At 41.6% G+C, this 15561-nt stretch overlaps 1 protein-coding gene across 1 annotated transcript; it reads left to right on the top strand.

The window, feature by feature from the left end:
* Nucleotides 1–231: 231 nt before the first annotated feature.
* Nucleotides 232–11262, top strand: TLR4 (toll like receptor 4). Its single transcript, XM_032418910.1, has 3 exons — nucleotides 232–491; nucleotides 5155–5321; nucleotides 8580–11262. Exons 1-3 carry the CDS (start codon nucleotides 399–401, stop codon nucleotides 10819–10821), a joined length of 2502 nt encoding a protein of 833 aa, XP_032274801.1. The 5' UTR covers nucleotides 232–398; the 3' UTR covers nucleotides 10822–11262.
* The last annotated feature ends 4299 nt before the right edge of the window (nucleotides 11263–15561 follow it).

Genomic DNA, 15561 nt, shown 5'->3' on the forward strand with positions numbered 1-15561 from the left:
GCCACTGTCCTGGATTGTTGCACAGGCTGTTCGACCGGTCTGACTGTTTACCCACGTTCGCTAACCCGGAGGTCAGATGACTTCCCGGGATTAAAGCCAGCTTCCTCTTGCTGTTACTTGGACCACTGATCTGCAGATGTTTTATTCTTCTTCTTCTAACTTCCTCTCCTGTGACTGGGGACATAAATATTAGAGAAACAAAAGCCCAGAATGCTAAGGTTGCCACTCTCACTTCCTCTTGCCCCTTAACGCAGCAGCATTGCTCTGAATATAGTAATTGTCCTGGGGCATCCAGCAGGGGCAAGAGAGAAGGCTGCAGTGCCCCAGCGGCCACCCCTGCAGGCGGGTACCGCGTGTCATGTTTCACAGAGCCACTTCTGGGCACAGAAAATGCCAGAATGATGTCTCCTACCTGCCTGGCTGGGATGCTGATCCCAGCCATGGCCTTCCTCTCCTGCCTGAGACCCGAGAGCTGGGAGCCTTGTGTGCAGGTATGTGGTTCTGGGTCGGTTCATTTCCTGGGAGATTTGCCTTGCTTCTGAAAAGCTGCTCTCTGCCTAGAACTTCCCACTGTGGCTCCCTCCTAGTTGGCTAATTTCATTTGCAACAAGGAGTCAAATTACCTTAAGGACTTGAGAAGCCACACGGACCGAGCAGTTCATGGTTACATAGCACCAAGAAGCAGCCCATGGGCTCATGGCCCATTTAGGACTTTAAGTGCTAATAGGGGCTTTAGGTCAGATAGATCTGCTTAAAATCACTGCTCTTTGACTTCTGGGTTACGTGACCTTGAAGAAGGTATTAAACCTCTCTGAAGCTAGTTTTTACATCCACAGTAGCCTTATAATAATACCTACTTCAATAGAGAGTTGTAAGAGGTCTGCTTCCTGTCATTCCTTTCTGCTGGTGGACTGTCCTCTCAGCTTCAGGCACTCACTTTGCCCCTTTCCATCTCAGGAAGGTGCTTTGTTTTGTTTTTTGTCTCTTAATAGGGAGAACTTTCTAAGTGGATTTCAGACTTTTAGATCTAGCCCTAGTTCCAAAGGATGAAAAGAAACAAGATTGGAAAAGAAAAGTGGAGAGAGAGAAATAAAGAAAAAGATGGAGAGAAAGAGACAAAGAGAGAAGGGGGGGGAGAGAGAGAGAGAGAAAGAATCATGTAAAGTGAGAGCTAATGCAATGGTTTCTTTCTTTGTGAAACACCAACCGACTTTTGTGTAATCTCATTCATGATGGATCTCTTTTGTTTTCCCCTGCGTGGACTTCACAAGTGCTTGGGAAGTCCATCTTAGAACCCAACAACTGAGGGAATGTCTTGGGATTTAGTGTGTGGCAGGGTCAGAAACTCAAGAAGAGCATCAGCAGCCAGAGTCCTGAGATTGAGGGCAGTGGGGAAATAATGTACTTTAATAGGCAATAAAGATGAATTTGTCATCTCAAAGTCCTTCCTTCCTCCAACTCCCTGCCCAGAGCCCTGCTCATTGTCTTCTCTGTGTCCCTCCTGCTCTTAGGTTAATGGGAATGGATCTTCTAATCAGTCACCCCTGGATAAAATCACACCTTCCCTTTGTCCACACCCCATATTCTCAGTCTCCAAAACCTGTCCAACCTTGCCCATCCCCTCAGTGTCACCCTAGGGCAGGTCCTCAGTCCCCCTCACCTTGACTCTTGGATGGTCTCCTGCCTCCTAGTCCCCTTTCCACTCTAATTCACTCTGCACATTTTTGTTTGTTGTTTATTTGTTGTTGTTTTGCCTGAGGCTCAGTTCTAACAAATTGCCCTCTTAACAACTTGTAATAACTTCTGAGTGCTATTAGGACAGTTTGTTACCCCAGGGCCTTTGCACTGGCTATTTCTTCTAGCTAGGATGTTTTGCTCCTAGATCAGTCCTGCCTAAAGGCAATACCATGTGGGTCACATGATCTAATTTAAATAATAAATGTAACTAAATTTAGCCAAATTTTTATTTAACTAAATTTATTTATTTATCTATTTATTTATTTATGACTGGAAGTTAATAATTGTTATTTCCCAACCATTCTAATGTCTTTTTATTTTCCCCCAGAGAGAGAGAAAGAGAGAGCATGCGCGTGTGAGTGGAGGGGGAGGGGAAGAGGGAAAGGGAGAGAATCCCAAGCCGACTGCGCTGAGCACGGAACCTATCAGGGGGCTTGATTTCACAACCCTGAGATCAGAACCTGAGCCAAATTAAGAGTCAGTCACTTAACCGACTGAGCCACCCAGGCGCCCCCATTCTAATGTCTTTATAAGTTTTTTTTTTTAATTTAAATTCAATTAGCCAACATATAGTACATCATTAGTTTAAGATGTAGTGTTCAATGATTCATCAGTTAAACGTAGCTTTAAATTTTCTAGTGGCCACATTGAAAAAAATTAAAATTGGTAAGTTTAACTTTAATAATATTTTTACTTAACCCAGTATATTCAAAATATTATTTCAAAATGTAATATATACTAAACTATTAATAAAATAGTTCACATTCTTTCTTTGGTACTAAGTGTTTGCAATTTAGTATGTATTTCACTGTTTACATGCCTCTCAGCTTAGACTAAGTTTCTTGTGCTCAGTAGCCATGTGTGGATACGGGCTACCGTGTTGGACAGTCTTAGATTTCTTCATGACTTAATCCCTCACTTCATTTATATTTCTGCTTAAATGTCACCTCTTTCTGGAAGTATTCCTTGATCATCTCATATAGAACTCCCTACTCCCCATATTGGCCTCTTATCTCTAGATGCTTTATTTTTTTTTTATAGCATATCATTATATGTTTTTTTGTGTATTTGTACATTGTTTGCCCTTCCCTTTGAAATGGGATCTATAAGCAAAATACACCATTGCTGATTTTATTTACCACTATATCCCAGTGTTTTGTGCTGGTCTCAGCCTATCAATAACCCATGTTGTGGTTGGACTAGCCCCTGTGGTTCTTTATGATTGTAAGGTACCCTTCAGCAATAACCATCAGGACACTTTGAAAAACTGAAAGTTTATTACTTCAAAGACCTGGAAATTACACAAGTAGGGCCACAAAGCAATGCTGAGGGTAGAGAGAAATAGCTCTCAAGCACGTGGAGTTGTCATATTGGGGTTGAGGATGGGGGACTAGGGTTTCCCTGGCTCCCTCTTTATTGGTGAATTTAAAATATAAGAGCAGGGATTTAGGAAGGGGTGGTGGGAAGGGGGGCAGGAAGAAGGCTAAGTGAGGGGAAGTGGCCTGGCTCTTTATCTAGTCATGTGGCTGGCTTTGTGTTTCTTGGAGATAGCCCTCTTTGAAGTGGATGCCTCCCTAGTCAAAGCTTAAATCAGGCACCTGCTTTATAAGAAAAGCCAACTGTCAAGGCTTATGCTACACCCAGTGCCTAGCACATAGTAGGTGCTCAACTTACACATGTTAGATGATTAAAAGTATTGCCACAGGGCTCTGGCTTCCCCACCTACTTAGGTTTCACCTCTCCTACTTCGTGCCAGGTGCTCTGAATTAGTTTCTTCCCTTCTTGCTTACGCTGTTCTCTCCCTCTTCCTCTTTCCACGTGTCCAAATCTTACTCATCCTTCAAGACTTACCTTGAAATCCTCTCTTTCTCAGAAGCCATCTATAATCCCTGGATCTGGAATTGATCTCTACCATTTATGAGCTAGAGGAAGTTATTGTCCAGGCCCGGTTTATGGTCCTGTTCAGTAGTGTGAGGCGTGTTCCCACCTCAACTCTTCCTCTAGATTGTGAGCTCACTGAAGTCTGGAGCCGTATCACATGGGTCTCGGCACTGCCCAAAGCCCTTAGAGAAAATGCCTACAATTTGGATTGAAGCAAATCTTCAATCAGTTATTCATTCATATATTCAATAAATAGTATGCATTAACCATTTGCCAGGCACAATTCTGAGCACTGGAGACACAGCAGAGAGCAAGAATACCAAAGCTTACAATCTAGAGAGGGAGATGAACAACACACATGGAACAATCACATGGATAATTTACGTTAGATGGTGATACACCATGTGGAGATAGATGGAAGAGGGTAAAGGAAGGAAGCCTGTTACCATCCACTATTACACAGTACGGTCTGGGAGGCTCCTATAAGGGATAGCATTTCAGGAGACATGCCAATGAAGTGAAGAGCTGCATATGTGACCTGTGATACTTTATGCATATTACTTTTTCTCTCTGAATTCTTCTTCTTTAAAAGGTTCATTTGAAGATTAAAATAAAACATATAACATATAAGAAATATGCCCATATATGGTAGGGGATTAATAATAACTGCTAATAATAAATGTTAACAATTATTGATCATTTTCACTGTAATAGGCTTCAAGATAATCTCTTTAAAGACCTCATTTCATTTAATCCTTTTAACAGATTCTATTGGTTTTAAACAGAAAACCAAAATTAGCTGGCTTAAGCAAGAAATTTTGTTGAAGAAATCAGAGAATTCAGAAATTAAATGGGAGGTTAGAGAATAAGGGCTTACAAAGAATTTGGGAAAGTATGATGGAAACAAGACCATGAACAAAAGAAGCATAAACCACTTGACCTTATATACTGGTTTCATCATTGGAGTCCATACATCCTAAAGATTTTTCCCCATTTCCAGATCACCTGCTCAAAGGTCAATGAACCAAGAGAGAGAATGCTATTGGCAAAAACTGAGCAATGACTGTGAAGTATGGACACTTTAACTGGTAGTTTCCCCAAGGCTGTATACAATTGTGGGGTACTTGGGGAAAAACACTTCACCCCAAATCACATGGAAGAACTGGGGTGAAACCCAGGGCTTTTGGACTCCAGAGCCTCAGCTCTTCACCACTTGATTCCATTGCCTCTCTGTAAATACTGCCAATGTGATAGTAGAGGTTAGAAAACTGGGGACATAGTAGGTGCTCCACCCATCCAAATCTGGAGTAAGAGATTTTAGAAGTATAAAGTGAGTGGGCAAATGAATGAATGGGTGGGTTGATGGATGGGCAGATGGACGGATGGATGATTGGATGATTGATGGATGGATGGATGGATGGATGGCTCCTGTGCTTATACTGGAGGTCTCCAAGGTTCTGGCCTAGGAAAGGGCAGTGGAGAGGGCGGTTGAGGTGCATGCGTTAAGACACTGTATCTAACATGTGATCATTGCAGGTGGTTCCTAACATTACTTACAAATGCATGGAGCTGAATCTCGACAAAATCCCCAACAACATCCCCACATCAACCAAGAAACTGGACCTGAGCTTTAACCCCCTGAGGCATTTAGGCAGCCATAGCTTCTCCAACTTCCCAGAACTGCAGGTGTTGGATTTATCCAGGTAATGAATGAGCTTTTACACACTGCTCAAGGTAAAATGCTCATTGTTCTATCACTTCATTCTTATGTCAGGAGTCTCATCTTTATTCACTCATTCATTCAACAGATATCTTACTTGCTGTATAACTTTGGGCGAGCCACCTCCCTTCTCCTGATCTCATTGTCTCATCTGTGAAATGAGAAGCTGGATGAGAAAGTTTTTAAGGACAGTTCTATCTTTCGATATTCTTTTAAGTCAGGGGAGAAAATTGACTCAAACTCTTTCACCAGCAGATATTTACTGACTACTAGCTATATATTATACAGACTGCTAGGAAACAAGAGTATGTTGATATATACAACTCCAGCTATTAAAGAGGGCATACACACCTGAAAGAAGTAACATGTTACAATCCTGAGCATGGTGCTAGGCACATAGTAGGCATGCAATAAATGTTACTTGATTCTGATTTTTGATTTTGAACCTGAGATAAGGATGGTAATATACATCAGTAAGTGATAAGCTATGTGCAAACTAGAGGCAACATATTGTGTTGTTCAGAAGAGGGGGCTTCTCTGCAGTGGGTAGTGAAGACAGATTTCATGAACTGAGTGGGATTCAAAGAATGTCTAGAATATTGAAAGTGGGATAGAGGATAGGGAAATAGGAAGATACAAGTAACCCAAGGATAAAGATAACAAGATCAAAGGAAAATATCTACTGTGAGAAAGAACAGTGACTAAGATTTTCTTTTCTGATGCAGGGAAATTTATCATTTATTAGGGCAGGTGAAGGTATTATCATTATTTTTGGGAGGAACTGAATTCTAAAACTATTATCATCATTAAGGCCTTATTTTAAAATGTACTAGATAATGGATCATATTCTCTATAAGAGTTTGTGGAAAATGCAGGAGAATTATATATATGGCTTTTTATTATAGAAATGTTTAATAAATTCTAAGATCATAGCATGAAAATCCTCTTTATAGTGGATATTTCTGTAGCGAAAAGAGTGGGCATCTGATGTCTTATACTCTAACTTGGAAACTGACAGAGTATATAACAAAGGGGGAATGGAGCATTTTATAGTCAGTAGGGTAGAGCACAGAGCTCTGTGGAGGTCAGAAGACTCAAGCCGGGTCCTCCTCTACCATTTACAGCTATGTGGACTGAGGCATGTCACTTCATCTCCCTGAGTATCACTTTTCATATCTGTGAAACAGAAATGGTGAAACTTACCCCATAGGGATAAATGTGATAATGAATGTTAACATGTATATATATTAAAAACCTTATAAAGTAGACTTTATAAGGATAAAAATATTATTATAGCACTTCATTAGTTTTTAAATTTCAGTTTTCTGAGTAAGAATTTTGTCAAGAACAATAATCCAGATAGACAAATCATCCCCCCCCCCTTTTTAAAACAAGTAGTAGTTTCTCATCAAACAATGTCCCTTATAATTCATCTTTGATTCACCACTTACACAAGGAACTTCCCTCAGAGGCCTTAACTATGTGTCTAGAGAGAGGACAGCTCTCCCTCTGGTTAGCCAGGAGGAGATCCTGGCTTAGGACAGGGACAAACATAGTACCATAGATATCCCTTGCCTTTTCATAGTCCTTCACAATGTTTACATATAGTAACTCAGCTAGTCCCCTAGGCAGCCTTTTATTCCTATGGGAACCTATTGATATATTTGTTTTCTTTTTTAGATGAAGAAACTGAGACTCAGAGAGTTTCAGTAATTTATCTATGTTCGCACTCTATGTTTTGTGGAGCTTGTTGGCAGCAGAGACTCATATTCACATCTCCTGCTTCTGAGTTAAATGTTCTCTTCATCTTAATGCTCTGCTCCTCAAAAGTGTGAGCTCCCTCTGATGAGACAGAGACACAGCAAGACCCCTCCAGTCTTGCCTAATACATAAGATTATGGGTTATAAAATCCTAGAACTGACAGCAACATGAGAAATAATCAAGGTTATTTAGAATGGTGATAACTGAGATCCATAGAGGTATGAGAGGATCACAGAGACACCAGAACTGAGATGCCTTGTCCCCTTTTCCAGTGTTCTTCCTATGGCACCCACCACCCTCTATCAAGTTACCAATTAATAAAAGCTTAGGCCAAAATGCTTTTATTACCCCTGATACTCATGGAGGGGATACGACAAGTGGAGAAATTGTAAATGTAATTCAGGTTGGACTAGCAAATAACTCATTTGCAAATGCTAACTGGGATGCACCTGCAGTCCTAGCAAGTGTTTATCATTATCTCACCATATGTTGGCTGGAAAAAACCTTGTCTCTAGGACACTTCCATGAATATTGTATATAGCAAAGCTGCCATTTCTCTTGGGGCAAAAGTCAAAATGCTTTTCCAGTCTGAAAGCCTCTGCTTTGTATCCTCCTTTCTCCACAACCTCATCTCACACCCCTCCACTTCCCTCTCTGTACACCAGACACAAAAGTTTCTCATGGTTTCTCACGGTTCCTCCATGTATCATGGCTGTCGCCCACCTCAGGACTTTTGTATCTGCTCTTCATCTCACTTCCTTTTCTTGGTAATTCCTACTCATCCTTCAGATTTCAACTTATGTGCTCAGAGAAGCCTGCTTTGATCCCCCTTGTCTTGGGTCATTCCTTTAATGTGAGGTTTCATAGTACACTTTCCTTTTCTTCCACAGAACTCACTCCTACCACTTGTTACTAACATTTACCTATGATAACTACAACTTACAAATATCTAGCTATCATATATGGAGAGCTTTGCATAAACCTTGAGGCTTGTGCAAACCTGTGACACTTATGTGTAATTTTTTATATCTTTGAAATTGACATTTACCAGTCATTTATCATGCCTAACAGCTAACCGCTATCTTAATTATCTATACCAATCTGACGGATAATCACAATTACATGTGGCAGGAAATGGCTGAAGTTAATCCAAGGCAGTTACATACTCTATCAGCCATACAGTCTTCATGTGCCCCAATTATTGATCTTTAACTGATTTCCTTCTGAGGGATGTCCTGCCTCTGCTTAGCATGTGTGCCTATTGTGACAAAAAGAGTTTGTCATTGTGTCCAGTAGGATAATACTGCATCTGTGGGGCTTCTTATTTGTTCATGTCATCATCTGTCCTGCTTCATGTCTTTGTCAATGCACAATCATATGTCATGTCTCATCTGTGAGAAGAGCTAGAAGACTGGTATGGTTATTCCTTTTTGAGTTTTAATTCAGCAGAAATATAATCTGTATCTCTTTTCCCTGTAGGTGTGAAATTCGGATAATTGAAGATGATGCATATCAGGGCCTAAACCACCTCTCCATCTTGGTATTGACAGGAAACCCTATCCAGAGGTTATTCCCAGGAGCCTTTTTTGGACTCTCAAGTTTACAGAAGCTGGTGGCCGTGGAAACAAACCTACAATCTCTAGAGGACTTCCCCATTGGACATCTCAAAACTTTGAAGGAGCTTAATGTGGCTCACAATCTTATCCATTCCTTCAAGTTACCTGAATATTTTTCTAACATGCCCAACCTGGAGTACTTGGATCTTTCCAATAACAAGATCCAAAATATTTATCATGAAGACTTGCAGGTTCTACATCAAATGCCTCTTCTCAACCTTTCTTTAGACTTGTCCCTGAACCCTTTATACTTTATCCAACCAGGTGCCTTTAAAGAAATTAAACTCCGTGAACTGACTTTGAGAAGTAATTTTAATAGTACAGATGTAATGAAAACTTGTATTCAAGGTCTGGCTGGTTTAAAGATCCATCAGTTGGTTCTGGGAGAATTTAAAAATGAAAGGAACTTGGAAAGCTTTGACAAATCTCTCCTGGAGGGACTGTGCAATTTGACAATTGAAAAATTCCGGATAGCATACTTTGATGAGTTTTCAGAGAATACTACTGACTTATTTAATTGTTTGGTAAATGTTTCTACAATTTCTCTGGTGCATCTGGTTTTAAAGAAGCTAAAATACTTTCCTAAAAATCTCAGATGGCGACGGTTGGAAACGGTTTATTGTAAATTTGAAGAATTTCCCACATGGGAGCTGGACTCTCTCAAGGAGTTTGTTCTCACTGCCAACAAAGGCGTGGGCCCTTTTACTGAGATGAAGCTGGAAAGCCTTGAGTTTCTAGATCTCAGTAGAAATGGCCTGAGTTTCAAGGGTTGCTGTTCTCACTCTGAATTGGGGACAAGCAGACTGAAGCATTTAGATCTGAGCTTCAATGATATTATTACCATGAGTTCAAACTTCTTGGGCTTAGAACAACTAGAATATTTAGATTTCCAGCATTCCAATTTGAAACAGGCCAGTGATTTTTCAGTATTCCTATCTCTCAGAAACCTCCGTTACCTTGATATTTCTTATACTCACACCCAAGTTGTCTTCCAGGGCATCTTTGATGGTTTGGTCAGCCTCCAAGTCTTGAAAATGGCGGGCAATTCTTTTCAGAACAACTTCCTTCCAAATATTTTCAAAGACCTGACCAACTTGACCATTTTAGACCTCTCTAGGTGTCAGCTGGAACAGGTATCCCCGGTGGCATTTGGCTCACTTCCTAAACTTCAGTTGATAAATATGAGTCATAACAACCTCTTGTCATTGGATATACTCCCTTATGAACCTCTCCTCTCCCTTCAAATTCTGGATTGCAGTTTTAACCGAATAGTGGCCTCCAAGGAGCGAGAACGGCAGCATTTTCCAAGTAATCTAGTTTCCTTAAATCTTACTCAGAATGACTTTGCTTGTGTTTGTGAACACCAGAATTTCCTGCAGTGGGTCAAGGACCACAGGCAGCTCTTGGTGGAAACTGAACAAATGGTATGTGCAAAACCTTTGGACATGCAGGGCATGCCCATGTTGAGTTTTAGGAATGCCACCTGTCAGAGGAGCAAGACTATCATCGGTGTGTCAGTGTTCACTGTACTCACGGTTTCTCTGGTAGCAGTTTTGGTGTATAAGTTCTATTTCCACCTGATGCTTCTTGCTGGCTGCAAAAAATACAACAGAGGCGAAAGCACCTATGATGCCTTCGTTATCTACTCAAGCCAGGATGAAGACTGGGTGAGGAATGAACTGGTAAAGAACTTGGAGGAGGGGGTACCCCCCTTTCAGCTCTGCCTTCACTACAGAGACTTTATTCCTGGGGTGGCCATAGCTGCCAACATCATCCAGGAAGGTTTCTACAAAAGTCGGAAAGTTATTGTTGTGGTGTCCCAACACTTCATCCAGAGTCGGTGGTGCATCTTTGAGTATGAGATTGCCCAGACCTGGCAGTTTCTTAGCAGTCGTGCTGGCATCATCTTCATTGTCCTGCAGAAGGTGGAGAAGTCCCTACTGCGGCAGCAGGTGGAGCTGTATCGCCTTCTCAGCAGGAACACTTACCTGGAGTGGGAAGACAGTGTCCTGGGACGGCACATCTTCTGGAGACGACTCCGAAAAGCCTTGCTGGATGGTAAACCGTGGAATCCAGAAGGAATGGCAGATGCAGAAAACAGCTAACATGAAACAGTAACCTCTGCCTGGGGAGGAAAAGCTCCCGTGGTGCTCCTTGCCCAGGTGGACCCCGTACTTGTTCAGTTAACGAGTATTAAATGCTGCGAGATACCTGGCATTGTGCTAAGGGCTGATGATTCAGTGGTGCACTAGGTACAGAGGACAGCTGACCTCATGGAGTTTACAGTGCAGAGGGAATAATACTGTGCTAAATCAGAGAACCTCCAGGTGCATGCTTCCACCAAATCAGCTCAGGAGTCCATGGTATGGAAAGTCAACTCAATTTTTACCCCATCAAACTGAATTAGAACTAAGAGATTGGGCCCCAGATAGATCAGGAAGAAGACATCGTTCTTCACCTGAGTCTTTGGATGGAAACTACCTCATGTTTTACATGCTAGCCATCTTAAAGCTGTTTTCGGGGCGCCTGGGTGGCTCAGTCGTTAAGCGTCTGCCTTCGGCTCAGGTCATGATCCCGGGGTCCTGGGATCGAGCCCCGCATCGGGCTCCCTGTTCCGCGGGAAGCCTGCTTCTCCCTCTCCCACTCCCCCTGCTTGTATTCCCTCTCTCGCTGTGTCTCTCTCTGTCAAATAAATAAATAAAATCTTTAAAAAAAAAAAAAAAAAAAAAAAAAGCTGTTTTGGCAGTTTTAACTGAACAAGGTCTATGCTCACCTTTCCCTTTTCTATTGAATGAAATTTAAGTGCCATTTGATGACTCAGAAGGCTCCTGATTCAGACCCTTCTCCCTCCATTTGAAGCCAGTTTCTTTACAAAGGCTAAAGTCTAGTTACTAATTCCCAAGGAAATCTGATTAACACATATCCACAAATATCCTGGCCATTCTTTAGTATGTTCTATTTATTAACTAATTGTGCCTGATACATTTTTGTTTTTTATAAAATCCAATTCTAATTTTTCATGTCTCCTCTATAAACTCTTACCATAAATAAGGCTGTTAGAGACATGCTGGAAATTTCCATATTTAAGCACTATCATTCAAGCAAATATGTAAAGTACACTCCATCACTTTGTCACTTGATGTCACTCTAAAGTTATTACCTACTAAGTTATGACTGTCATGAAGGAAGCATTAAAATAATTTGGTTGAAAGTAGCACTTATTGTAATAGAGAGGGACAAGTCCAAATTCCCAGTCCTATAATAAGCAATTCGGGGCTAAGGGTAGGCCAAGAAATGGGTTGATCTGGAGGTCAGTTCTTGATGGTCCCAGAAACATAGGGCTGATATAGCTGGGATGACCACATGACAAGAGCTGCAGCAGTTTCTTCTGCAGGAAATGAGTATTTGCTCACGGAACACTGACTTTTTCAGGGGATTATGAAATGGTTCAAGGTGGAGAGTGCACACTTCTGCTTCCTGTTGAGTACTACTCCCCGTGACCATATTTAGGAAAGGTAGATGTTATTACTGAGAAAATAATGTCACTGAGGTTAATGTGGGTCATGTTAAGGGGAATTCTTTGATGAACACACATATAGCCTTCTTCCCCAGGAAGAACAACAAGGTAATTTGGAAAATATGGTTGTCAAAACGGGAGACGGCCGCAACCCAGGAGTGTGTTTGTGACTGTTTCAGAGTGTATTTTGGTTGGAGCATAAGTGGGGTTGTTTAACATGCCTGGGTGTGCTTATAGGTCTTACATGGTAGTGAAAGTGGATCTGTGTCTTTGTGTGCATGCCTCTATGTGTTGCTGTCTGTGTCTCTGGGTATGCAAGAGCACATGTTCTTGCATTGCAAGTATGCAATCATATCTGCATGGAACAGTGTGATTCTATTGCAAGGGGAATATGTGTGTTTGATGTGGAATTCTACAGCTGTTTGAGATAGGTTCTCTACTCGTGTTTGTGATTGCTTATATAAAAACATCTGTATTAGATTCTGAGTATGCCTGAAGGCGTGTGTTATTGTGTGTGTCCAGGCCATCATGAGTGTGCTTGTGTTCATATCTGAGTGTGGGTTCTGCACGTGTGTATTAGTTCAAGCAAATATACAAGACTCCAAGGAGGAAAATCAAAATGAAGCTGGAATGTTTCCTGTATACAAGGCTGATGCTGGCTTCCTTCCCATCATTCCCCTTTCCCAGATGAGAATTCTGAAAATTGCAGGTGAGGCAGACAAGGAGGGAAAGAAATGATAGGACGGAAACATAAGGGGAGGAAAGAGGAAAGTCAGACCAGGGGCAGGTCCTTTGAAGCCATTTAAGTTCTTCAGATTAAGAGAGATGAAGAGTGGAATAGAGAGAAATTAATACTAATTAGAATGCCTTCAATTTGTGTAATACCCTACAACTTGGAACACAGTCACACAATTATGACCACATCTGAATTTCTTATTATCGGGTAAGGTAGCAGGTTAAGAATTAGTTTCCCCATTTTACCGACATGAAACCTGAAGTTGAAGGAAGTAAGTTTATTGTCAATAGGCCACAGTATAAGTGAATGGCAGGGCCTGGACTTGGGCCCCCAGCCTCCTTGGGGCAGCTCACTTTCCACTGCACCCCAATGCTTCACGCTTCAAGTCAGTAAAACAAGAAGTGAAACCGCTGTAGTTCTCTGCGTAGTCAACTCTGGCCAAGGGTTTTTCACTGAAACCATGAATCATTAGGCAAATACATATGCACATATATATCATATATACTGAATGATTTGTTTATAACACTTTTCTTTCCATAAAGGATATGAGGGAGATTCAAACAAAGTATGCCTGGACAATAAGGGTAATTGAGAAGAACCAGAAAAGCTGGACGAAGAATGAAAAGAGGAATGGAAGACACTAAGAGTAAGCTTTAGCATAGTGCATCCCCATTCAGACTCCAGAGAGCTCCCTTGCCACCCCTGCAGTGTTTTGGATAGTTGGATATTTTGTGGCTTCTGGAGAAAGCACAACTCAGACTTACCATTTACCACGTCTGCTCTGGGCTTCACTGTTATGGGTGCCTAGCTAACTCAAATATAAAATGAGGGGAGACTATTACTCTGTGAACTGCTGTCAGTATTAAGCATGATTGCACGTATATGGGATACTATTTTTTATGGAGGAGTAATCCTCTGGGACTTCATAAAGGGAGAACAGAAAGAAATATTGAGTGGTCTTCTCAAAAAAAAAACCCAGCATTTTAGCAATTGCTGTTTTCCTAACGCGTGGGACCAGAGGAGGACTGTAATTAGGCAGTTTCCTTCTGACTCGGCTCCCACCCACAGGATTGTCAGAACCCCAGCCTCTTTCTGGACTTTGTTACCTTTCTAGAAATCACCAGCAGGTTCCTGGAGGGTCTTACATAAACACAGTCCTCCATAAGAATGATCACCCTCTGTGAGGGCAGGGAGCATATCCATTCATCCTTTGCTGCCCCAGCCCTGAGCTTGATGGCCTGCACAGAGTGGACAGAATAACATCTGTCTGTTTAAAGAATTGATGAGTGAATGAAGACCCATCTCTACAGGGGTGTTGTCCTCTGTGTCTCAAGGCCCCCAGGTTCCAGACCACAGCTCTTTGCTGCCCATGCAGTGTCTGGGGCTCTAGCTTTCACAGCTGTTTCTTGTCTCTGTTGTTGTCTGCATGGATGTTCTCAACTGCTTCCTCCACTCAGTTCCTTAACTCCAAGCATTCCAAAAGTTACTTTGCAGAAGAAGGGAAGAGGACTTACAACATTTATCCTTAGTCGCTATTTTTAGGTCCTACTCTACTGCTTTATGTATGATATCTAATTTAAATTCCCATACCATGACTATGAGATGGATACTAGTAATATCAGCATTATTACCCATTAGGAAACAAAGACTCTGAGACTATAAGTAACCCAGCCAAAGTCACACAGCTAGTAAATGCACAGCTTGGATTTAAACCCAGTCTCTCTTCTATCAAAAGCCAACGAGACTAGATGGTTTCTCTAATGCCTTCCTTCTGTTTCTTATAGAGATTTTACTACTACTGTTCTTTATTTTTATTTTCTCTTTGCTATGGCCAGAGCTCAACCCCAGAACCCAGATATGAAGGTGAAACCAAAGGATGGGTGTTGGGCTGAAGGCTGAGCTGTATAATAGATATCAAGCCGTCCATGAAATCAACCATTTCCTCTCATGATGAAGGACTAAGCCCTTCCCACTTCAACTCTCTTTTCCAACAGAGTACATTCTTTTCCATGATGCTCCCAGGATTTTCATGTAAATAGGTCCTTCCAAATGGCCTTCCAGATGGGCCCAGCTGATTCTGTATTTATAGCAATTACCCACCACCCTGTACTCAGTGATCTTTTCTGCCACATGACTTTAAATAAGTCTATTCCAAAGATACAGACTTGGTGAAAAGAAGGGGTACATGCATCCCCATGTTCATAGCAACAATGTCTACAACAGCCAAACTGCAGAAGGAGCCAAGATGTCCTTCAACAGATGACTGGATAAAGTAGATGTGGTTCATATATATAATGGAATATTACTCAGCCATCAGAAAGGATGAATACTACCATTTGCATCAACATGGATGGAACCGGAGGGGATTATGCTAAAAGAAATAAGTCAAGCAGAGAAAGATAATTATCATATGGTTTCACTCATTTGTGGAACACAAGGAATAGTGTGGAGGACCACAGGAGAAGGGAAGGAAAACTGAACAGGAAGAAATCAGAGTGGGATAAATCATGAGAGACTCTGGACTCCAGGAAACAAATGGAGGATTAAGGAAAGGAGGGGGTGATGGGATGGGGTAACTGGGTGATGGGTATT

This window comes from Phoca vitulina, unplaced genomic scaffold (assembly GCF_004348235.1).
Source record: "Phoca vitulina isolate PV1807 unplaced genomic scaffold, GSC_HSeal_1.0 scaffold21, whole genome shotgun sequence".
Taxonomy (NCBI): domain Eukaryota; kingdom Metazoa; phylum Chordata; class Mammalia; order Carnivora; family Phocidae; genus Phoca; species Phoca vitulina.

What these genes read in the sequence shown, in the direction of transcription:
- TLR4 (XM_032418910.1), top strand. Translation starts at nt 399, where the DNA reads ATGATGTCTCCTACCTGCCTGGCTGGGATGCTGATCCCAGCCATGGCC. An exon ending in GCTGGGAGCCTTGTGTGCAG is followed by an intron (nt 492 to 5,154) that starts GTATGTGGTTCT and finishes TGATCATTGCAG; the next exon opens with GTGGTTCCTAACATTACTTA. An exon ending in CAGGTGTTGGATTTATCCAG is followed by an intron (nt 5,322 to 8,579) that starts GTAATGAATGAG and finishes TTTTCCCTGTAG; the next exon opens with GTGTGAAATTCGGATAATTG.